The sequence below is a fragment of the Rhinolophus sinicus genome, linkage group LG10, assembly GCF_036562045.2.
Source record: "Rhinolophus sinicus isolate RSC01 linkage group LG10, ASM3656204v1, whole genome shotgun sequence".
NCBI lineage: Eukaryota > Metazoa > Chordata > Mammalia > Chiroptera > Rhinolophidae > Rhinolophus > Rhinolophus sinicus.
In genome coordinates, this window is record NC_133759.1 from 110,013,621 (window position 1) to 110,037,268 (window position 23,648).

The window sequence follows — 23,648 nt, forward strand, 5'->3', positions numbered from 1 at the left end:
ACCTCCGCAGTTCCTCGGCTCAACGTACAAACTCATTGGGAACTACAACTACCCCACTTTTGGTAGAGGATGGTTTCGCCCAATATGGCAGCCACTCTCGTCCTTCTCCCGTCGGGCGCTGCGGCGAAGGACTAAACTATTTATGACGCCGCTCGGAGGTACCAGAGTCAGCTTAGTATTCAGAATTGTATGGAAGCATAGCTCAAAAATTAATACTAGAAAAAATTGTGAGTTCAACAAACTATTTTGGTTATGATGGCTCAGCCTTTCACCGGGCGGTTTCGCTTACATTACTGAGTCCCCCCTTGACATGCCGGTTTTTAGACTCGTCTACTGACTGGGCACAAGAATGGACGATTCCAAAATACAAAAGGAACTCCTGGTAAGCCAGACATGGCCAGCGCTACCAGAAAGAAGCTACGTAGCGCAATAAAAAAGTAAATGGGAGTTGCTTTAATCAGTTACGCCCAAGCCCACCGAGGAGGCTGCAATTCCGCCTTTCCCCACTCCGATGGTCACCATGGTTCTGCCCGCAGAAGCCTGACCCTCAGACGCGGGAGCGAGCGCGAACCACGTGGCCGGGGCCGGGGCGGGGCCAGGAGCGGGAAGCTGCCCGCTGTGAGTGACAGGAGGCGGCGGGGCAAGTCCGGCTCGGCTTTGCTCCCTGCGGAAAGGGTATCCTGTGTTTGTGTCTTGTACTTTGCTTATTGCCAGGCGCGAGGGCCACCGCTCATTGCAGGTGTTTTAATCATCCTAAAAAAGAGCTGAGTGGCTGGTGGTAGGGGACCGGGGAGTTGTTTAATGGGAACAGTTTCAGTTTGGGAAGATGAAAAGTTCCTGAGATGGAGAGTGGCGATGGATACACAACATTGTGAATGTACTTAATGCCGCAGAACTGCACAGTGAAAATGGCTGCAATGGTAAATTAATGTATATTTTACTTCAATTGAAAAGAAAAACACGTGTTCTTGTGTTGCCTCATACTAAGTTTGAATCTTCCCCATCGTGCTTTCAGCTGTAACTTTGGGCGGGTCACTTGACTTCTCTGCCTCAGTTTCCCTATCTGTAAAATGGGAGTAACCCATTTTATGTGCGTGGCCTGTGGACTCGTTCCACAAAGGCAAACCGATTCCTCCTAGAGGTCAAAGGTTTCCTAATTTCTAGTTTCACCTGCAGGTTTCATAGATCAGTGGGCTCTGCTAGCCCTTTTCTTCTAGAAAGTGCTAACAGTGACAGACGTGATCGAGAATAGACACTCCCGGAAAGCTTGGAAACAGCTGATGTAGGTTTGGCAGCTTCGTGCTGTTTAGGGAAGACCTCTGTGGCATGCACGTGCCGCATGGAGTGGCCGCTCACTACTACTCCCCGGTGAAGGGACTTGGCGTGTGCTTTCATGCAGGGAAAGTTATGAATGTACTCATGAAAGGGGAAAAAATATGTGTTTCCCAATATCCCCTAGTGCCCTAGCGCGAGCGCCAACACCCTCAAAGGCTGAGAAGGGCTGCAGCTGATGTCCAGGTGGTAGGAGCACCCAAGTGGGAGGCACCCTGCTGCACTTCACAGATGCTGTTTTCTTTACGGATTGAAGGCTTGTGCCAGCCCTGTGGGGAGCAGGTCTATCGGTGCCATTTTTCCAACGGGCTTAGATGATGGTTACCATTTTCTAGCAATAGAATGTTTTTAAAGTAAGGCATGTACATTATTCTTTTAGACATAATGCTATTGAACACTTAATAGATGACAGTATGGTGTAAACATAACTTTTATATGCACCAGGAAACCAAAAAATCCTCGTGACTGGCTTTATTGCAGCATCCGCTGTGTGGCTGTGGTCTGGAATGGAACCTGCCACACCTCAGCTCTGCCTGTGCCGTGCTCAGAAAAGAACGTATGATTCTTGCCGTCTTAGAATGACAGTGTGATCGGACAATGTTCCTGAGTCCAAACATGACAGAAGTGTGTGTAATAGAGCATGTGTGATAAGTTCACAAATTCTTAGGCACTCCTTTCAAAAGCGGAAGCCAAACCCTGCTCCCCTGAAGTGTGGGTGGACTTGCTCACTTACTTCTAATGAACAAGATGTGGAAGAAGGGGTGTTAGGTGATTTCCATGTCTAGGTCCTGAAAACGATAAGCTTCCACCTGGCTTGGGCGCTCTCTCTCTCTCTCTCTCTCTCTCTCTCTCTCTCTCAGGTCACTGGCCCTGAAAGAAGCTAGTCACCATGTCCTGAGGACACTCAAGCCATCTGGAGGGGCCCCCGTTGGAAGAACTGAGCTCCCCACCCTACATCAGCACCGAGTTGCCAGACACGTGAGATGGGGTGGCTCCCCCAGCCCCTGTCAAGCCTTCAGATGGCTGCAGCCCCAGCCATGTCTTAGGAGAGGCCTCAGGGAAAACCAACCCTGTCGAAACCTTGGTCTTGGACTTCCAGCCTCCAGAGCTGTGAGACATAAATTTCTGTTGTTTAAGCCGCTCTCTCTGGGGTGTTTTGTTATGACAGCCCAAGCGCACTCATACAGTAGGTAACTATGTAAAATACATAGAAACAGGCCTGGAAGGATACACATTCAACTGAAAACAGGGTTTGATGAAGGTAAGTAGTATCGGTGATGTTGGCCAAAGAAAAATGTTTACTGTAGAGTCTACGTGATAGCTTTGTGACTGTTCACTGTAAAATTCTTTCAACTTTTCTGTGTGTTTGAACGTTTTTATAGTAAATTTTTTGGGGGAAGAACTTTAAGAGGCCCCCTCCCCATCGCAACAATTTGAGCCTCAAAAAGACTAACAACTCAATATGACATTCATAAAGTATGTTTAAATCCTTTTGTTCATAGTGCTATTTTTAAAAAATCCTGTTGCTCACAGGTGAATATTGCTGGAGCCTTGTCTCATTATTCTGGAAAGAAATAAAAGACGCAAGCACACCATGGATGAGCCTTGAGGACGTTATGCGAAGTGAGTAAGCCAGATGGAAAAGGACAAATCTGTACGATTCCAGTCAGATGAGGTCCCTGGAGGAGGCACTTCATAGAGACAGAAAGTAGAAGGGTGGTATTGGGGCTGGGGAGCGAGTGTTTCACAGGGACAGAGTGTCAGTTTGGGAAGATGGAAAGTTCTGGAGACGGACGGTGGTGATGGCTGCACAACAGTGTGAATGTGCTCAATGCCGCTGAGCTGGACACTTAAAAATGGTTAAGATGGTAAATTTTATCTTGTGTATATTTTACCGCAATAAAATGTTTTAAAAAGAAAGCAATTCTTGAAAGCCGTCATTTCTGGTGGTAGTTCTCCTGCCAGCCAGATGGTAACCTGAGCAGGATGCTGAATTGACAGGGCCTTGGTCTTCTCCTAGGTGAATCTTCCCCTTTGGGTGTTGGGAGTCGTGGACAGAATTAAGGAGTCCGCAGAAGAAACACCTCGCCTCCAGGTGGCGGTCTCGGCCCGCCCTCTGCAGGCAGTGAAATGGGGTTGCTGTTTCACGCCTTACATTCCTAACGTAGTAGGCAGCTCTCATGAGTTTCTGTCATTTCTGCAGGATATTTGATCTGAGCAGGGCTGTGTGTAAGCTCACAGAGCAGGGAGAAGAGTGAAGAGGGATAGATGGACTCCCAGGGTCCATCAAATATGGCCCATATCATGCAAGCTTCGCACTTGACCAAGCCTACCTCTGCCTTCTGCAAAGGCCGATTTGACCCCCTCTCTGCAGATGGGGGGCATGGTCAGGAATCAGACAGTCCTTGATTGACTCCCGGGGACCTTGAGCAAGCTCTTTATCTTCTCTGAGCCTGTTTCGTCAGTGTGACATAACATGACCTTGGAACAAGCTCATGGGGTCCATAGGGTGGGGAGTGTTTCCGCCTTGGTCCTCGCTGTACCATGCAGTGACAAACCCAGCTGCCAGGCACTGTTCTAAGACGTCACACGGTTTCGCTCACCTAGTTCTCAGACAGCCCCCAGAAACGGGGACTGCTAGTGCCTCCACTATGAAGGGGGTGTTCCATCCAGGGCTGGCCTCAGATGCTCCCCTCCACTGCGCTCTGCCCCACTCGGCTCTGTTATGTCTTCCCACCTCCCTTTTTCAGAGACAAATGCCTTCACTGTGGTCCTTTGTGCACAGAGGTGGTGGGCACTGGAAAGTGGAGTCTGTGGTGATGTATCCCTCATCAGGAGGGCAGAATCGGGGATGAGCTGAACAAACATCCACCTGTAGGGAGCACACCAAACCCCAGCACACCTCTCCCTCCCGGCTGGCAGTATCAGTCATGACCAAGGGCCCTGCCGGCACTGCCTGCGAACATCGCCGTATTCCGTCTTTGCAGTGTTCACTGTAAAATTCTTTCAACTTTTCTGTGTGTTTGAACGTTTTTATAGTAAATTTTTTGGGGGAAGAACTTTAAGAGGCCCCCTCCCCATCGCAACAATTTGAGCCTCAAAAAGACTAACAACTCAATATGACATTCATAAAGTATGTTTAAATCCTTTTGTTCATAGTGCTATTTTTAAAAAATCCTGTTGCTCACAGGTGAATATTGCTGGAGCCTTGTCTCATTATTCTGGAAAGAAATAAAAGACGCAAGCACACCATAGATGAGCCTTGAGGACGTTATGCGAAGTGAGTAAGCCAGATGGAAAAGGACAAAGGACAAATACTGTGTGATTCCAGTCAGACGAGGTCCCTGGAGGAGGCACTTCATAGAGACAGAAAGTAGAAGGGTGGTTATTGGGGCTGGGGAGCGAGTGTTTCACAGGGACAGAGTGTCAGTTTGGGAAGATGGAAAGTTCTGGAGACGGACGGTGGTGATGGCTGCACAACACTGTGAATGTGCTCAATGCCGCTGAGCTGGACACTTAAAAATGGTTAAGATGGTAAATTTTATCTTGTGTATATTTTACCGCAATAAAATGTTTTAAAAAGAAAGCAATTCTTGAAAGCCGTCATTTCTGGTGGTAGTTCTCCTGCCAGCCAGATGGTAACCTGAGCAGGATGCTGAATTGACAGGGCCTTGGTCTTCTCCTAGGTGAATCTTCCCCTTTGGGTGTTGGGAGTCGTGGACAGAATTAAGGAGTCCGCAGAAGAAACACCTCGCCTCCAGGTGGCGGTCTCGGCCCGCCCTCTGCAGGTAGTGAAATGGGGTTGCTGTTTCACGCCTTACATTCCTAACGTAGTAGGCAGCTCTCATGAGTTTCTGTCATTTCTGCAGGATATTTGATCTGAGCAGGGCTGTGTGTAAGCTCACAGAGCAGGGAGAAGAGTGAAGAGGGATAGATGGACTCCCAGGGTCCATCAAATATGGCCCATATCATGCAAGCTTCGCACTTGACCAAGCCTACCTCTGCCTTCTGCAAAGGCCGATTTGACCCCCTCTCTGCAGATGGGGGGCATGGTCAGGAATCAGACAGTCCTTGATTGACTCCCGGGGACCTTGAGCAAGCTCTTTATCTTCTCTGAGCCTGTTTCGTCAGTGTGACATAACATGACCTTGGAACAAGCTCATGGGGTCCATAGGGTGGGGAGTGTTTCCGCCTTGGTCCTCGCTGTACCATGCAGTGACAAACCCAGCTGCCAGGCACTGTTCTAAGACGTCACACGGTTTCGCTCACCTAGTTCTCAGACAGCCCCCAGAAACGGGGACTGCTAGTGCCTCCACTATGAAGGGGGTGTTCCATCCAGGGCTGGCCTCAGACGCTCCCTTCCACTGGGCTCTGCCCCACTCGGCTCTGTTATGTCTTCCCACCTCCCTTTTTCAGAGACAAATGCCTTCACTGTGGTCCTTTGTGCACAGAGGTGGTGGGCACTGGAAAGTGGAGTCTGTGGTGATGTATCCCTCATCAGGAGGGCAGAATCGGGGATGAGCTGAACAAACATCCACCTGTAGGGAGCACACCAAACCCCAGCACACCTCTCCCTCCCGGCTGGCAGTATCAGTCATGACCAAGGGCCCTGCCGGCACTGCCTGCGAACATCGCCGTATTCCGTCTTTGCAGTGTTAACACAGAGAAAAGTAGACCAGTATACAAACATTCATTTACCTACATCTGGATTCTTAAATGTTTACATTTTGCCATGTTTGCCACAGATTTTCTTTCTAAGGGGAAGAAAAAGGGACTTGAAATCTGTTTTCTCTCCCCTAAATTTCATTTCTCTCCCTTCTTGGAAGATGCCATCATGTGTCTATAAGTAATGTGTACCATGTGTGGCATTTTTAAATGACACCTTTTTCATCTAATTGTAGACTCACGCGCAGTTGTAAGAACTAATGCCAGCTTGCCCTTACGATGCAGAGCTGTAAGGAATGTCACAACCAGGTCCCAACGTTGACACGAGCCCCCGATCTTCGAATCGCCTGGGTTTTACGCAGCCTCACCTGTGTTTGCCTATTACTGTTCACAATTAGTACAGTAGCCTCTGCAATGCCCTTTCTCCTCGCAAATGATGTTTTCAAGCTCTGTCCGTCTTGGCACGTTCTGTTCTAGCTCAAATGTTGTATGAATACCCTGTCATTTATTATTCATTCCACACTGACACCAAGGTAGGTTGTTTGGGGGTCTTTTTGGTATTATAAATAGTACCACAATGATGAGTCTTGTATTTGTCTCCACAAGCTATAGTTTAGAGAACATGACCAGAAGTGGAATTTCCGGGTCAGAAGATATGTCTACATTTCAGTTTATTACACTAACAAATTGTCCTCCAAAGTGTCGAAACCAATTTTCACTCTAGCAGCGTAGGAATATTTGTTTCTCCCCATCTCGGGTGCATCTCGTCGTTTGAATTTGCATTTCCCTGATGTAAGTAGATTTCTGATTTAAGCAGAAAAAGAAATTATGAAAAGCAACTGGGATCCCCAGGAGGGCTGGGAAACTGGGTTCAAAGCTCGGCAGATGGAGTGTGCAGCTCATGCCTAGAGCTGGCCGGTGAAGACAACGCTGTCCCATCACGGTGTCCCAGTGTCACAGTCACACGTGGCACTGTGGACAGCAGCCCTGGGTGCTGGCGGAAACGCACAGCCTCTGCTGCCCTTAGACGTGGGGCACAGGTCCTGCAGCGGCCATGAGTTGTCACCGTCATGGACGCCCCCTGCTGCATGACCCCAGCTCCCTTCCGCTGTGAGCCTGGCTGGCTGCAGCTGACATGTCACCTTCTGCATGGGAAGAGACTTTCTCAAAAGAGGAATTCTTCAAACATAGAAAGAAAGGTTCAGATGGTGAATGTCCAAAAAATAATTACAAACGTCCGGTATACCTAACTATCATAAGGCTGAACATCTTTGTATGTGTCTATTGGCCTCTCAGGTTTCCTTTTCAGTGAATTACATATCCTTTGCCTCCTTGGGGTGGTTCATCTTTTTCATATTGAAGTGGATGAGTTCTTTATAAATTCTGGGTTATAACCTTGAAACCTATTGTATGTGTTCAAGTACATTCTTCCAGCCTGTGGCTTATCTTTTCACTTGTTTATGGCGTCTTTCGTGATAAAAGTGTGTCATGCCAGCACTTAGAATCGTCAATATTTTTCTTTATTGCTTGTATTCTGTGTACCTCCTTGGTTTGAGAATATGGCTAAATGGGTTAACTCTTCTGCTGAAAACAACTGAAATGCTGGATAAAATGTAAAAGCCATCTTATTAAAATCATTGGAGAGCTGACAAGAAAACAATTACTATAAATAAAGAATGATAATTACTACTATATATGGAGAGAATTAAAATCTGAGGGAAAGTGAGAAGGGCATTAAAGGCATTTGCCAATCTGGGTAAAAGAGCTTCAGCTAATGGCCTCATCACACATGGTAGAAGTGAAAGACCAGGGTCTCTACAACATCGGGAGTATAATAGAAAATAATATTGTCTCTTAGAAATGGGACCCCCAAAGGCTATATAGTATGTGTATGTGAATGTGTATGTGTGTATATCCTCGGTGTAAGAGGGAAGCAAAATTAAGTCTACCCCCCACCACAACGGAACTGTAAGTAAAGTTACATGATACAGAAAAGACCCAGTGGGTGGGGAGAAGTTGTAGCCACAAACCAGCCCTCACATGGATCTGTAGCCCAAACTGGGGATCCCCAAAACCTTAAGCTTCAAAAACAAACTTTTCTCAGACTGACAGTTTGAGAAAGTACCTAGGAGAAGCAAATGCAAATTCTCATTTTTTTAAGTAATTAAAGTGTTTATTCTAACATCCAGAGGTGACGTCTTAGCTAATTAATTTTCAATCTTTCATGTTTCTCATACGTACATCTAATAGTCTACATTTCTCTTTAAACACTGCTGTGTCTGCTTCTTTTAAGTTCTGATAAGTAGGACTTTCATTGTCAATTCCACATAGTAATCTATTTCATTATAAATGATTTCACATTTCGATATATATAGATTTTTGGTAGCAGTTTATCAGTAATTTTTATTGAGGTGTAATTTACATGAGGGAAGTGCACATATGTATCAGAGATCAGAGGACTTCGCACACACCTACCAGTGTCACTGACACCATTATCAAGAGATGGAACATTCCTCTGACCCCACAAACGTCTCCCGTGCCCTTGTCCACCGTCCTGATTTCTTTCTTTCACTGCATTTTAACTTTCCTTTTCCTGATCGTCACATAGTTTTACTTCTTCCAGAACTTTATATAAATGGAAGAATAGGTTTATTTTATGTCTGACTTCTTTCCCTCAGCACAGTGTTTTTGAAATTCACCCAGTTGTTGAGGTGTCAGCAGTTTGTTCCTTCTGTTGCTGAGCTGTGTTCCCTCATAGGAGTATATGACGATTTGCTTCTCCGTGTTGCTATTCCTGAACACCTGCGTTATTTCCCATCTCTGGTTACTGTAAATGAAGTTGCTGTGGACATATTGTGCAAGTGTGTTTTCTCTTGGGTATCAGGTAGGTAAGAGTAGAATTGCTGGCTCATAGATTAAGTGTATGTTAACCTTTAATTGACACCGCCCACATTTTCCCAAATTCATTTACCATTCCTACCACCAACACAGGAGAATTCCGGTTGGTTCACCTCCTGTCAATGTTTGGTTCTCTCAGTCTTAATTTTAATGGTTCTGGTTAGTATGTGGTAGTCTCACTGAGGCTTTAATTTCCATTTCCCTAATTGTGGTGTTAAACACATTTTTCATGTTTGTTGGTGATTTGTATAACTTCTTTTGTGAAGTTTCTGTTTAAGCCTTTTGCCCATTTTTTTTATTAGGTTGTCTTCTGGATGTGAGTCTTGTGTTAGGTATATAATGATACAGATTTTCTCGTCGTCTGTGGGAGGCACTGTAATTTTCTTACTGGGGTCTTTGGAACCCCAAATGTTTTGAAGTGCATACGAAGTCCAACATGTCAGTTTTTTCTTTTCTGGCTGCTGCTTTTTGTGCCTCTCTAAAAACTCTGTCCCTAGCCCAAGGTTGCAAAGATTTTACTCCTTTTTTTTTTCACTAGAAGCTGAATTTAAGTTCTACATTTTAGATCCATGATCTGTTTTGAGTTAGTTTTTGCCTATAGTATGAGGTAAGAAATGAGGTTCATTTATTTTTTTCAAATGGACGTTTAGTAAAATTAGTTGAAGATACTATACTTTTCCCCACTGAATTACCTTGGCAGCTTTATTGAAAATCAATTGACCATGTATGAGTGGGTTAATTTCTGGACTTTTTGTTCTGTTCCATTAGTCTGGTGAGTTTCTGTGTGAACACCATGTTATCTTCACTACTGTAGCTTGATAGAAATCTTGAAATGAGGTAGCAGGAGTCTTCCAACTTGGTTCCTTTTCAAGATTGTGTTGATGATGCTTCCCTGCTGTTCCATATGAGTTTTATAATTAGTACATGCATTTCTAGGGGAAAAGTACGCCAGCATTATGATTAGAATGCCATGAGGCTGCAGATTAATTTAGGATGAATTGACATCCTAATAATACGTTAATAGGAATGTTTAGGTCTTTAATTACTCTCAGCAATGTTTTGTAATTTTCAGTGTAGAGGTTTTGCCCATATCTTTTAAAAGTTGCCCTTAAATATTTCCTTTTTTATATGGTCAGTATTTTAAAAAAGCTTTTCCAATTGTACATTGTGAGTATGGAGAAATAGGATAGACATTTAGATTTGATGTTATATCTTACAACCTCGCGAAATTTAATGACCAATTCTAATAGCCTTTCTGGTTCTGTAGAATTTCCTCCGTACGTTAGTGTGTTTTTCACAGCCAGTGTCCTTCTCTGTCTGTGTGCATCTTGCCCTGTTTCTCGCCTCACTGTGCACTGGCTGGACCTCCAGTGTAATGAGGACCGGGAGCAGCGAGAGTGCACGGTGGCTTCTTCCCGAGCATTCAGCCTCTGGCACTCCTAGGCTGATCACTGCGCTGCTCCAATCTCTGCCTCCATTGTCACATGGCCTTCTCCGTAACTTTACCTGGACCGTTCAGGACTCTCTGCCCATCCCAGGATCCTTAACTGTACATATCGGCAAAGTCCCTTTTTCCATGTAAGGTCACATATTCCCAGGTTCTGGAGATTGGAACCTCTTGGAGGGGCCATTATTCTGTCTACCACAGTCCACACTCTGGCCCCCAAAGATTCACGTCCATCCAATGTGCAAAATAACATTTATTCTGTCCCAACACCCCTGAAGTCTCAAAGTCTGTCGTGCGGGGTATCAGGCATGGTCTCAGCTCCCGCTCCCCACACAAGAAAGCAGGACATGGTGAGGCCGAAAAGGAACACCCATGGAGCCATAGATAGGGGAGTCAGACCACTATATTCTCGCTGGCAGCTGGGTTGGAGACAGAGGAAGCAGGAGCCACAGAATCTGCAATCCACACTCCGCCCTGCTAACTGCAATCCGTGCTTGCTAGCTCGGCCACCATCTTCTTGCTAGCCCCCATTTTCTCCTAGCGTAGCCACAGCAGTTATATTAGTGGCTAATGGCTCACTGGTTATAGCTGATGGCCAACTAGCCAAAGCTGATGGCCATCTACTACCTGAGCCAGCACCTTTCCACATGAGGCCGAGAGCCTGGAAACTGCTCTCTGGGGCTCTGTCCCCACAAAGTCTCAAATCTCATCAGCTAAATAATGTAAATCAGGTATGGGTGGGACCCTGGATGATTCATCCTGAGGCAAAATTCCTTTTCATCTGCATACTTAGAAAACAAGTGATCTAATCCCCAAATGCAGTGCTGCGACAGGCTTAGAATAGCAGTTATAGACCTTCCCCTTCAAAAAGGGAGAAAATGGAAGGAAAAAGGAATTTCAGTCCCAAGCAATTTTGAGATTCAGTGGCGCAAACTCCGTAGGTTTCAAGGCCTAGGGATGATCCTCTGTGGTTCAAGGTTCTGCCCTCTGGGCCCATGGCTCCACCCTAAGGGTCTTCCTTCCTTTTTCAGGAAGGGAAGCACGTGTTTAGCATTATCAGCTTGTTTCCTGTCTGTAGAATTTTTGAGGGTCAGATAGCCTTCTTTCATTTCATCTTTCTATGTCCCTTTCACCCTAAGATGGTAGGGTTTCTGCTCATGGAATGTGCTCAAAAACCTCGTGGGTCTTCCAGGTATATCATTAGAAAAAAGGCTCATCCGCAAGTCTTTTCTGAATAATCCCATTTCTCTTTTTTGCTTCTGCTGAGATGGCACACATCTAATCAAAGAGCCCTCTGTGTGACTGAATCTCGTGACCTTTTGTTCTTTTGTAGGCACTTGAAAATGGTTGTCCAGCCATATCCCTGGCTTTCACTCCAAAATACTGTTTCCTGACAAAAGTCCCCTAGTTTTAGTGTCTTCTGAGATTGGATAGTTTCTTTGCCATATAACCGTAGGTCCCAATTTAGCTAAGGTTTCTGCCCTTTTCCCTCTAGTCTCTAATAGTGATACAGGCCAAATGAAGGGACTTCTCACTACAGAAACTAAGTTTTCTTTCTTTAGTGTTTTAACTCCATTAGTTTCTTAATCATGAATAATACTGTTTTTAACCTGAATCATAGAAATCTCCTACCCCTGCTTTAGATAATTACCCTAAAACTTGTGATTCATACTTGTTGATTGTAATCATTGAAGCCTAATGTTCTCTCCTATCCATTTGGGGCCTAACTCCTGGACAATTAACAACACCTCAATGACTGGTTGAATGGCCACAGGCTCTATAGCTCTAACTGATTTATTAGTTAAAATCTATTTTTCCTCATTCAGGGGCCTTGGTGATACGGAGGATGCAACCGCCCAAAAGACCTCCCCTCTCCACCCAAATCTTGCCCTTTTCATTGTAATTATCTACCCCTATGAGGAACAAATGGGTACAAAATACCCAACTAGGTTAGACCAGTCACTTGCACCTGCACAGTAAAGGCCACAACCACCTTCATTTCACCTGGGCCTCATTATACCACATTATAATATACATATGCCCGGAAGTTTATTAATACTGAATTTTGGGAAGGAACATGCACAGTCTAAAATGATGAGGTAATAGCCTTTTGTCAATCACAGGTGTCAATCAAGTGGTCCCACGCCCGGGAAGGAACAGCCTGTTCTAGAGAAAAAAGGATAGAAATTCCAAGTCCTTGCCAGTCTGGGTCCTTTGAGCCTCTTGAGCCTTGCTTTTGCTCAGGGGCCCGTTCCAAACCCTTTGGAGTGTACTTTCTCTTCTAATAATGGCTCTTGAGCCATTCTCTGTTGCTTAGGTCTGCTCCTATTTCTTTAAAGTATACTATCTCTTCTAATAAACTATTCTTTCACCACTTTATTTCTGTGTCTCATTCAATTCTTTGCTCAAGACGCCAAGAACCTGGACACGGCGCTGAGAACAGCCCACCCACGGGTAACAACAGCGTGTGCCTCTTTTCCTTCTGAGCCCCGCCAGGAGGGCCTTTCACGTGTGTACTCCTCCCAGCGGCCTGTTTGGAACAGTTTTGGTTTCTTCCTCTGAGAGGACGTAGGTTTTCCACAGCACGGTCCTCATTGCCTTGAGTTCTCGCTAGTATAGAATTGTTAACATCCCTGTCTGCTGACAGTCTATCCAGGCAATCTAGGCTTTTCTCTTATGCGTCTCAAAATTCTTCCAGTCTCTGCCCGTCACCTGATTCCAAAGCCAGCCCCACATTTTCAGGTGTTTGTTAAAGCAGCCCCCACTACCCAGTGCCGGTAGCCGTGTTTTGTACGTTGTCGTCGCGTCGTGGCTTCCCATTGCCGACTGCACAGCAGTGTGTTCATCCAGGCTGCTGCTGAGAGACATTTGGGTTCTTTCCAGTTTTTAGCTATTTGAACGCGGCTTCTAAGAATGACCTTTTGTGGACATGTGCGTTCACTTCTCTTGGTTGACTGTAGGAGTGGGATTGTCTCAAGGGTGATTCTTTTCCCACGCTTGGTCCCGCGTGGACAGCCAGCTTCCACGCTGCTTCCAAAGGCGGGCAGGCTCTCCTTCCTTATTCTTGGTGCTCTCTAGGAAGTTCAGGTCCATTTCCCACCTTTTCTGGGACCTAAGCCTGTGTCTCCCGGTGCCTTAACCCAGGCTCCTAAGGCCTTTATTCTGAAAGCTCTGATTGTTTGCTCGGCTTTTGTTTATCCCTGTGACTTAAAGTTTGCCCTCGCTCTGGCACCCTTCTTGCTTTTGACTCCAGCAATGTATCAAAAACATTTTGGGGGTAAAATTTTAGCTAGCACTCATATGTTTAGAGAAGGAGGGTGAATGCATTTCTGTATCAGCTCAAACCATCACAAGAAGTCTCTTCGTAAAACCTTAACCTTTGGGGAGCAAGCTTTTGGAGTAAGTAATATCAATATATCCATTTTACACTTGAGCAAACTGAAGCTGAGGGAACTTACATAGCCTGTCAAAAAAGTTTAATTAGGAGAGCCAGCATTTTAAAGACATTTGAACCTTCCTGGGCTCATGGAGGATGTGAGTGAATCTCTACTCCAGGCGGGAATTTCAGCCGGGACACTCGAGACACACTGCCTGGGGAGGTGTCGCAGTGTCGTAGCAGGATTTGACTTTGTGACCTTCAAAGGAGTAAGTGAAATTATTCTGGTTCCACACTTAACACAGTGCCTGCCACATAATATGTGTTTAAATGTTTGGGGCTCTTAATATTACTAATGAAATTATTGTAATTTCCTCTGTTCTTAGCATCCCTCTCCCTCCCCCTGTATGATTTACAGAGCTGTAGGCAGCTTCCATCTCAGGCCTCCTAAAGCAAGAGGTTACAGGCAGATGAGAATTTCCTGCTGACGAGTGTGGAGCAATCGCTGGCTTTATACCATTGGGTAATGCCACGGGGAGCATGAGGATGCCCTGTGGTCCCAGACAGCCTGGCGGTGAATCCCCGCTCTTCTGTTAACCAGCTCTGTGGTCTCAGTGTGTTGAACTTGTCTGGCCTTGGTTACCCGTAAAAAGGAGATCATTGTCCTACTATTTCATAGATCTGTTGTGAGGAATAGAGGGGTTTCTAAATAAAAAGCACTTAGAAGTGTGCTCAGTACATAGTAGGCATTCAGTAAACGTTACTTTGGTTAGTGTCATTAGTACTTAGTGCTGTTTACCAAATATTTCTGGCTTTCTATCTTCTGGGCACATGGTAGTGTCACACTTCTGGTTCTCTTGTGGTGGGTACAGCCGTGTCACTGGTTCTGGCCCATGATTTGTGACTAGAAGTGATATGAGTCACTTCTGGGCCAGAGCATTTAAATGCTCATGCCAGACCCAGAGTGCTTTTGCTTGGTCAAAATGGCAGACATTTAAGATGGTGGCTGCTCTGTCATCCTGGGTTTCTGAATGACTATGAGGGGTATAAGGCCTTTGTGACTTCAGGCCACTGAGATTTGAGATTGGTACTGCAGCATGATATGGCCTACCCTGGTTAACATGTGAATTGTTGTTCATATTTCTAGGATGTGCTCCTCAAAGCATTTTAGTAGCTCTTTTGAAAGGTCATCAGCGGGACTTGGGACTTGACTTTCAGGCAGGTGACATATTATCCTCTCTGCACCCTCACCTGTGTGGGGAAGCCCCCTACTGGGTGCTCTGCACTCCAAGTTTTGTCAGTGTGCCTAGATAGGTCTCATTTTCCTAAATGGAAAGTAATAATGTGACTCAAAAAGCAGATTAACCGTCTTGCCATTAATTAAAAAGTCTTTGAGGGCCGGCCCAGTGGCTCAGGCGGTTAGAGCTTCATGCTCCTAACTCCGAAGGCTGCCAGTTCAATTCCCACATGGGCCAGTGGGCTCTCAACCACAAGGTTGCCAGTTCAATTCCTCGAGTCCCGCAAGGGATGGTGGGCTGTGCCCCCTACAACTAGCAACGGCAACTGGACCTGGAGCTGAGCTGCGTCCTCCACAACTAAGATGGAAAGGACAACAACTTGACTTGGAAAAAAGTCCTGGAAGTACACACTGTCCCCCAATAAAGTCCTGTTTCCCCTTCCCCAATAAAAAATCTAAAAAAAACCTCTTTGAAATCAGAAATTCCGCTTCCTGCTTACTTTCCACTGCGTGAAGGAGAAGTAGCATAGGAATGAGGCTTCTTTGCTGAGGGTCTAAAGGGGCTACAGGTGGCCGTGTTTCAGGCCACGTGCCCAAGAACTCTAACCATGACAGAGACCCCCGATGGAGCCCACAGCTGGGAAGGATGGGATTCCCTCTTCTTCAGGCATCCGGTACCAATGGCTGGGTCACTGTTCCTCCCAGAACACCCACATTTCCGCCTCTGCGTGGAGTGGGAATGCTGGTGTTCTGCTCCCTCATTCAATTCCAACAGGAACTCGGAGGGTGGGGGACCTCACCTGCTTATCCTCACGTGCCCTCCCTCACCCTCCTCTCCCACTGCCACACAAAACTCGGTACCTGATAAGGCCCAGGAACTGTTTGTGAGATAAAACAACCTCAACTTAGGGCACTGGTCTTCCACCCAGGCTGCATATCAGAGGTTTTAAAAAAATATCCCAAGTTGGGGCCACACTCCAGGCACTTTCGGGGTGGGCTCCAGGCAGTGCATCTGAACATTTTCCACGTGATTAGAAAGTGCAGCCAAGACCCAGAACCATTGCACTCGAGGCTGTGACCCTATGTCGGGGGTGTTCAAATAAAATACTAATGTGCTACCCTTCTTGAATAATGTCTAATTTTATACTTGTATAATGCTTTGCAGTTTCCAAAGTGCTATGAACTTTTAACGTTTAATAGAGCTCTTGTAATCTACTGGGGGATAGAGATATGCGGCAAATAATACCAGGAAGTCAGCTGTGTGTGTGTGTGTGTGTGTGTGTGTGTGTGTGTGTGTGTGTCTAGGAAGGGGAGCGAGGTGGAGTTGGGGAAAGTGCTGAGCTCATCATTTGATGCAGCAGCCACTGAAAGGAAGCCCAGGGTGGCGGAAGGAAGCAGCATGAGATGGGTGTGTGTGTGTGTGTGTGTGTGTGTGTGTGTGTGACAGGCTCCTGCAGTGTCCCCCTGTGACTTGGGAGAGCTGTATGTGCCCATCTGGAGAAGGGGGATAGCACTTCCTGGGTTATGGGGTGGGGCATCATTGACTGCAGATCACACGGATGTCCTAAGTGTGGTACTGTGACTGAGGCAGGGCCAGAGGCTATAGCAAGGGGAATTAACTACTTGGGGACCCTTCCTAGAGCCCAGGCCGGGGTCTGGGCTCTTGAATGTTGTAACAACTCCTTGGGCATTGGTTGGCACCAGTATGAGGAGGTCCAGATCCTTATTTTGGAAAGGAGACCCCTCCCTGATGGAGCCCTACCAACAGCCCCAGCTTCCTCTTCTGCCATTTGTCTCTGTGTCTCCCCCAACACTTTTAGCTGCAGGAAGACCACGCGTTTGCAGCTGCTGGGATCTGCTTCCTCCTCATTCCTCCAGCATCAGCTCAGGCTCTACCCCATCCAGGGTCCCTTCCCTCTTCTGGGCTGCGGACCTTCACCTGGGTGCTCCCGCAGCCTTGCTTGGGAACAGCCATGGCACTTCCTCCACGCGGTCCCTTTCCGTCCTCCATATCGCAGTAGGTACCCGCGCATCTTTGTGTTCTCAGCGCCCCCCTGCCTGACGCCCAAGCGGAGCCAGTGGACTGTGAGTGGGTGGGTGGAAAGCAAACGATGGAATGAAGGTGGGGGGTAGGTAAGCGAATGGATGACTGGCTGAGTGCGGATGAATGAATGAGGGTGAATGAGATAATACAGGATGCAGTGCATGAATGAGCCAGGGAGTGCGGGACAGGTGCGTGCGTGCGTGGGTAGACAAATGAGGAAGTGGCGAGAGAGCGTGTGAATGAACGAATGAGTGAGTGGGAGGGAGACTGAGTGAGGGCAGGTGGGGAGCGAACGAGAGGGCGACGGGTGCGGGCCGCGAACCGCCGGGAAGAGCTGCGCACGCTCGACAATCGGAGCGCGGGCTCCGGGCACGGGCCTCTCCTGCCCTAGACCGCGTGGCCGGGGCGGGGCCCGAGGGCCCAGGCGTGAGCGTGGGCGTGGCGAGGCGGGGAGTGGGCGTGGCGAGGCGGGGAGCGGGCGTGGCGAGGCCGGGCTGCGGCCGGGAGGGCGGGCGCGGAGGAAGTCACGTGGAGCGCGCTCACATGACTGGCGGTGCTATGGACCCGCTGCCCGCGGCGGCAGTCGCGGCCGCAGCTGACGAGGAGGCAGACGAGGAGGCGGATCCGCTGGCGGCAGGTAAGGCGGCCACCTGGGCTGCCCCCCCGGTGACCCCAGGGCCCTTGGCTCACTTCCTGCCCCCGGCGCCCCGCGCCCCGCCGGGTCCCCTGTCCCACTCCCAGCAGCGCGTGTGGCTCCGTGGGCCGGGGGCTCGGTCTGCTGCTGCGGGCACCTGTGCAGGTTTGCGCCTCGCGACGAGCTCCTGTGCGCGTCTCCCCGGGGTGGTCCAGACCCCTCAGGTCAGGGGGCCCGTCCGCCTCACGCTTCCTGCGGTGCCTCCCTGTCCTCCTGCGTGGGGCACATCCCCTGGACCTGCGGGGCTTCGGACAAGTAATTTGGCCGCTCAGGACTTCTGTGTTTTCATCAGTAAAGCGGGCATATTGTTTGTAAGTGTTTTTCTTACTAGATGAGCGTAAAAAGCTTGCAGGAGGCTTGGTTTTTGTAGGCTGCTCCTATTTACATGTCCCCCCTCTAGTCCTCTAACTGCAGAATAGCTGTAGGTGGGTGTCGGTGTGACTTACTGTTTCTTCTTGGAAGGGGAGCGCAAAGGTGGGAGACTCCTCCTGGGAGTCTGACTGGTGTCCCTGAGGAGGCCACGCTCAAAGTGAGACCTGGAGGGCTCTCAGGTTATTCATTAGGACGAGAAGGGAGGCGGGAGTGGGGATGAAGCTGCTGGGGTGGGGTGGGGGGAGGGGAGGGGGGCGGTCGTTGCATTGGCCTAATTGATAGAAAGACCCTGGGTGAGACCGAGTCTAGACAGCTGCCCCCACCGCCACTTGGTCTTTAGTTATTTTTCCTTTCACTTGGAGCTGTGTAAGGGGAAAGCATGTGATGGCTCTCACTGTTGATTAGAACATTGTGTTCAAGAGGTCCCCCGTTTGAGCCCACCTTAAACGGGTGCCAGACTGGACCCCTTGGCTGGGTCACACTTGGAAATGGGGGATGGTGGCTGGGTGGGAATACTCCTTCCCCTGGATGGCAAAGCAGTTCAGAGTCGCTGGATGTGGGGTCCCAGGGGTCTCTGCAGGCATAGGGGCTGTTCTAGCTGTTTCCTGCAGGACTCACCCGCCAGCTGCCTTGTAGAGTCATTCCCCGTCAGGACAAGCTCTCTGAGACTGCCCTCCCTGGACTTCCCGCAGTTGGCCTTCCTGGGGCCGCTGTGATTTTAGGCGTACTCATGGTATGGCAGTGCTGGCACGTCTCAATTTACAGAGCGCTTTCCTACAGCCTGAGGAGCCTCAAAGCGGGGTTCACACACACACAGCGGATGTGGCCTGTCATTTCATTCCATTTAAAACCTTTCACCCAACCTGTGAGCCAGCAAAGTGGCAGAGCAGATCTTGTTTGTTTACACTGGGAAAACTAAGCCCAGAGGCGACTGACTTGCCCAAAGTGGACACGTTAAGGGGTGTGTCCTGCTGGGGGTCGAAGCCAGGTGGGCTGAAGTCAGAAATCCTGAGCCTTTGAGAGTGAGTATCTCCAGGGATGATGATATGTGTGTATCTCACACTTGAGCAAAGGTCGGTTTTGACTTGTTGAAGGTGTAATTGTGGCTTCTCCTCGTTGGTGTCATGTGCACACAGCCAGTGTCCACCGTGACTGTTAATTGTGGGGCCCATGAGCTCTCGGTCTTTGTGCTGCCTTTGGGACTGTCAGTAAAAAACCTCTCTGTTCACTGTGCTGTTCAGCATTAGGAGTCTTACAATTCTTTGAAGTGTAAGCTGTGAATGGTAACTACTTTCCTAAGAATTTAACTTTCAATTATGCAATACATGGACAAACACGTTTTCTTAAAAAAAAAAAAACCACTATAGATTAAGTTAAAATCTCCCTCCAACTGCAGCCGCCCCTCTTTACCAGGGGACACCATTGTGACCAGTTTGGGATAGATCCTCTCAGTTCTGTTTTTATGTTTCATGCATATGTGTACTCAGAAAATATACACCTCCTTTTGCACACCACCCTTGTATCCCTAGGGTAGAGTATTAGTTTCCTACTGCTGCTGTAACAAATTACCACACATTTAGTGGCTTAAACAACACAAATGGATCACCTCCCAGTTCTGGAGTTCAATAGTTGAAAAAGGTTTCCCTCGGCTAGAATACAGGTGTGGCCAGGGCTTGCTTTCCTTCTGGAGGCCCTGGGGGGGAATCTGTTTCCTGGTGTTTTCCAGTTTCCAGCAGCCTCTTGGATTCCTTGACTGATGGTGCCCTTTCTCCAGTACCCCGAGCCACATCTTTCTCATGCTGTCATGGCTCTGGTTCTCCCCTTGTCCCCTTGTCCCACTTGGAAGAACCCCTGGGGTTACATTGGGCCCACCTGCACAATCCACAGCTCTCACCCTGGTTTCAGGTCATGGGGATTAACAATCTGAATTTCATAGGCAACTGTCATTTCCCCATGTAACCTAACAGTCACAGGTTCTGGGGGTTAGCACGTGGATATCTTTGGGGAGCCATTATTCTGCCGACCGATAGTAGATGCCCTGGGAGCGGAATTGCTGGGTCGTAGGGTTTGCACACTCTGTTTAACGGGTACTGACCAAGCATGCTCTATGGAGGCTGTTGCCGATTTGTACATATAACAGCGATGCAGTGAAAACATCCTTTCCCCATAACCTCATCAACATGAACTACCAACTTTGTATTGGTATTACAAGAAACTAAACCTCAAATACAAATTAAAACAAATACAAATTAAATACAAATTAAAACAAAAATGAAACGCTTCCTTAATTTTTCTAAGCTTCCTTGATTATCAGTGAGGTTTAGTTTCTTGTAATATTTTCACCTTGGGCGGCATCTCTGAACCGACTGTTGATATCTTTTGCCCATTTTCTTATAGGATTGTCTTTTTTCTTCTTGACTTGTAGCAATCCTTTTTGTATTTTGGACAGAAACCCTTTGTTATAAAGCTTAGTGATTGTGACTTAAAATAAGAATGGCAGAGAATGATCCCAGATAATAAAAAGCTCAGAGTTCATTACCGCCAAACCAGTATTACCAGAAATGTTAAAGAGACTTCTTTAAGAAGAAGAAGAAGGAATAAAATAACAAAAAATATGAATAAAATATCACAAAGGAAAACAATTCTCACCGACAAAGGCAAAACATAATAAAAGCAGTGGCTCACCCAACACTAAAGCTAGGACAAAGGTTGAAGGGCGAAAGCAGGAAGATCATGTGTCATTACAACAGTAAATCAAGGGATACACACACAAGAAGTAAAAAAAAAAATGACAGATGTGGAGGGGGTGAGTAAAAATGGTAGTGATTTTATGATGTGTTGAACTTAAATGAACAGCAACTTAAAATAGACGACTGTAAACATAGCGTGGTGTGTATGAAGCACATAGTAACCACAAACCAAGAATCTACCTGACATACAAGAAATAAAGAGAAAGGAACCAAACACCACACCATGGAAAGCCATCAACATGCAAGAGCAGAGAGCAGGAGAATAAGAAAGGAACAAAGAACTACAAAAACAGTCAGAAAGCAACAAAATCAAGAATTACTATCATAACTATCAATAATTACTTTAAATGTAAATGGATTAAGTGCTCCAATCAAAAGATGAGTAGACAGCGGCGGCCAGTTAGCTCCATTGGTTAGAGCGCGGTGCTCTTAACAACAGTTCGATCCCCACATGGGCCACTGCGAGCTGCGCCCTCCACAGCTAGACTGAAACAACTACTTGACTTGGAGCTGATGGGTCCTGTAAATAAATAAAAGTTAAAAAAAAAAGATGAATGGATAAAGAAGAGGTGGTACATATAGGCAATGGAATATTACTTGGCCATAAAAGAAATTATGTCTTACCATTTGAGACAATGTGATGGACTGAGAGGGTATTATGCTAAGTGAAATAGGTTGGACAGAGCAAAACAAATGCTATATGATTTCACTTATATGTGGAATCTAAAAAGCAAAATAAACAAAGAGAAACAAGCTCATAGATTGCAGAGAACAAACTAATGGTTGCCAGATGCAAGGGGGGTTGGGGAGCAGGGTGGAAAAGGTGAAAGGATTAAGAAGTACAATTGGTAGTTACAAAACCGTCGTGGGGATGTAAAGTGCAGCACAGGGAGTATGCAATAATGCTGTGCTAACTATACGTGGTGTCAGGTGGGTGCAAGGCTTATTGGGGCATCACTTTGGAAGTTAGAAATGTCTAACCACTATGCTGTACACCTGAAACAAGTATAATATTGAATATCAACTGCAATTGAAAAATAAAGAGTAAAAAATAAAAGAATGGCTAAGAATGTGTGTGATGTGTGCTTGATTGTCTAACCTGATTTTTTTGGGTTGCATCATGCACTGATAAAATATGTGCAGGTTTCCACTATGTACCCCAGCCCAAGCTGGCTTCCCTGACCTAAACTTGGCCTTTCCTTCTTTAGAGCAGCCCATTCTGTGGCTTTCCATTCATTCCATCTGGCTTCCTCCACCAGACCCATTTGTCTTTGCAAACCCTGGGGATGCTTCCTGGTTGTCTGTGGGAGGGTGGTGGGGGGTAGTGTAGTCGGGGGGTCTGGGGGGTGTCAAGTCAGAACTGCCTGTCACACAGCCCCCGCCCTGCCTGCATGCCTGGGTGGTCTCTATGCCCTGTGTGCTCCAGCTACCACCTCTGGCCCGCTGCTCTGCCCTTACACATGTCAGAATTCACCGAGCTGTCACTTAAGATGTATGCATTGGGCTGTGATTGAATTATACCTCAAAGCGGTGTTTGCATTCAGGTGAAAGACCTTCACGACCATCCTCCTCCCTCTCTTACGCACATTTCCCTTGTGAGCTCCTCACGGGCACAAACTGTTATCGTCTTTCTTTACATCTAGTATCTAGAACAGTATCTGCCATGTGGAAAGGGCTCCAATGTTTGAATAGAATTGCATTTTAATCACAAGTTTTTTAGGATAGTATCACCCTGTCATTTGGTAACAATGGTGGCTATGTGAATATTAAGTTTGTGTTACTGGGCTTTACAGTCTCTCTGCTACACACACACTATTTGCAAGGTAAAATTGTGTCAATTTGAAGAAAGAGGAACTAACTGAAGCACTATTACGTAGAACAGATTTTGGCAGAATTTGTGGTTAGCAAGAAACTGATGTTCCGTGTGGGGAATTCTGGTTTAGTGTGTGTTGTCCTTCCTAAGAAAAACGCAGCACAAAGAGATGTTTTGCTCATCATGTTTGCTGGGGTGGCGGCGAGTGGGGAATCACAGGGCAGCTGTGTGGGTTAAGGGGAGTCCACCCTGTGACTCACGCCTTGGGGTGTGCAGGTGGGAGGCCACCCGATGGGACGCGGGGATCATGGTGCCCCCTGAAGAACTGTAGTGTTTTCGTCCTTTGCCTGTTTTTGTTACAGACTCCTCACGAAACCGTAGCCAGGCTTAGGGTAAACGTTTTGTGTGAGAATTCAGGGTTACAATGTCATGTGGGCCAGCGGACTCAGGAGGCTCAGGTAGGTGTTCTGTTAGTTGAGCTCGGAAGGTTGGAGGCCACACTTCCGGCCTTTCCGTTCTCGCTGGCTGGCTTGGAGGACATGATTGCTGTTGGTGTGTGTGGAGCAGGTGTTTGGGGCGTCTCTCAGCACTCTTCACCAGCCTGGAGTGTGTCTGCTGAGCAAGTACAAAGTGAAGTTCTGTGCTGCTTGAGTAATTCCAGGGAGGCTGGCAGGGACTGGAGAACGTTGTGGGTAGCACTGCCTCCGAGAGGGACACTTACAGTATTTTCCAAGTATCGTCCCTAACGATGTGTGCTGGCCGAGTTGTCTCCTAAGATGTCTTAGGAAGGAGGTGTAATCAAGCTCATGCAATTTCCTTTGGATGTGAATCGGTGCTTTGAGGAGTGTTGTTTGTTACATAAGTAATAGGACCATCAGTACATTTGATAATAGAGAAGTCAACCATAATTCCATCTCTTACGCAACCACTGTGTTTCAGTGCGTTTCCCTTTTCGTGTGCATGTGCTATTGACAGAGCTGTCCTCATAGTGTATTTACACTGTGTGCCTTTTCTACACTG

General features: G+C 47.1%; 1 protein-coding gene and 1 long non-coding RNA gene across 6 annotated transcripts in view; both read left to right on the top strand.

The window, feature by feature from the left end:
* Window positions 1–420: 420 nt before the first annotated feature.
* LOC141567327 (uncharacterized) lies at window positions 421–7,689 on the top strand. Of its 3 annotated transcripts, XR_012489936.1 has the most exons (5): window positions 421–920; window positions 2,193–2,593; window positions 4,523–4,612; window positions 5,019–5,120; window positions 6,234–7,689. It is a non-coding gene; the product is annotated as an uncharacterized LOC141567327 (long non-coding RNA). The 3 variants fall into 3 exon arrangements; XR_012489937.1 differs by lacking the exons at window positions 4,523–4,612; window positions 5,019–5,120; window positions 6,234–7,689 and adding exons at window positions 2,866–2,955; window positions 3,353–4,309; XR_012489935.1 differs by lacking the exons at window positions 4,523–4,612; window positions 5,019–5,120; window positions 6,234–7,689 and adding an exon at window positions 2,866–3,346.
* Window positions 7,690–16,464: 8,775 nt separating this feature from the next.
* The window catches only part of SNX8 (sorting nexin 8), a 37,656-nt gene continuing 30,472 nt past the window's right edge, over window positions 16,465–23,648 (top strand). The window contains exon 1 of one of the 3 annotated variants that reach the window (XM_074314007.1): window positions 16,465–17,077. In XM_074314007.1, the coding sequence (XP_074170108.1) occupies window positions 16,480–17,077 (598 nt within the window). In that variant the 5' untranslated portion in view covers window positions 16,465–16,479. Of the gene's footprint in view, window positions 17,078–17,504; window positions 18,005–23,648 lie in introns of those variants that run through there. The other 2 variants (XM_019757560.2, XM_074314008.1) reach the window with 2 other exon arrangements.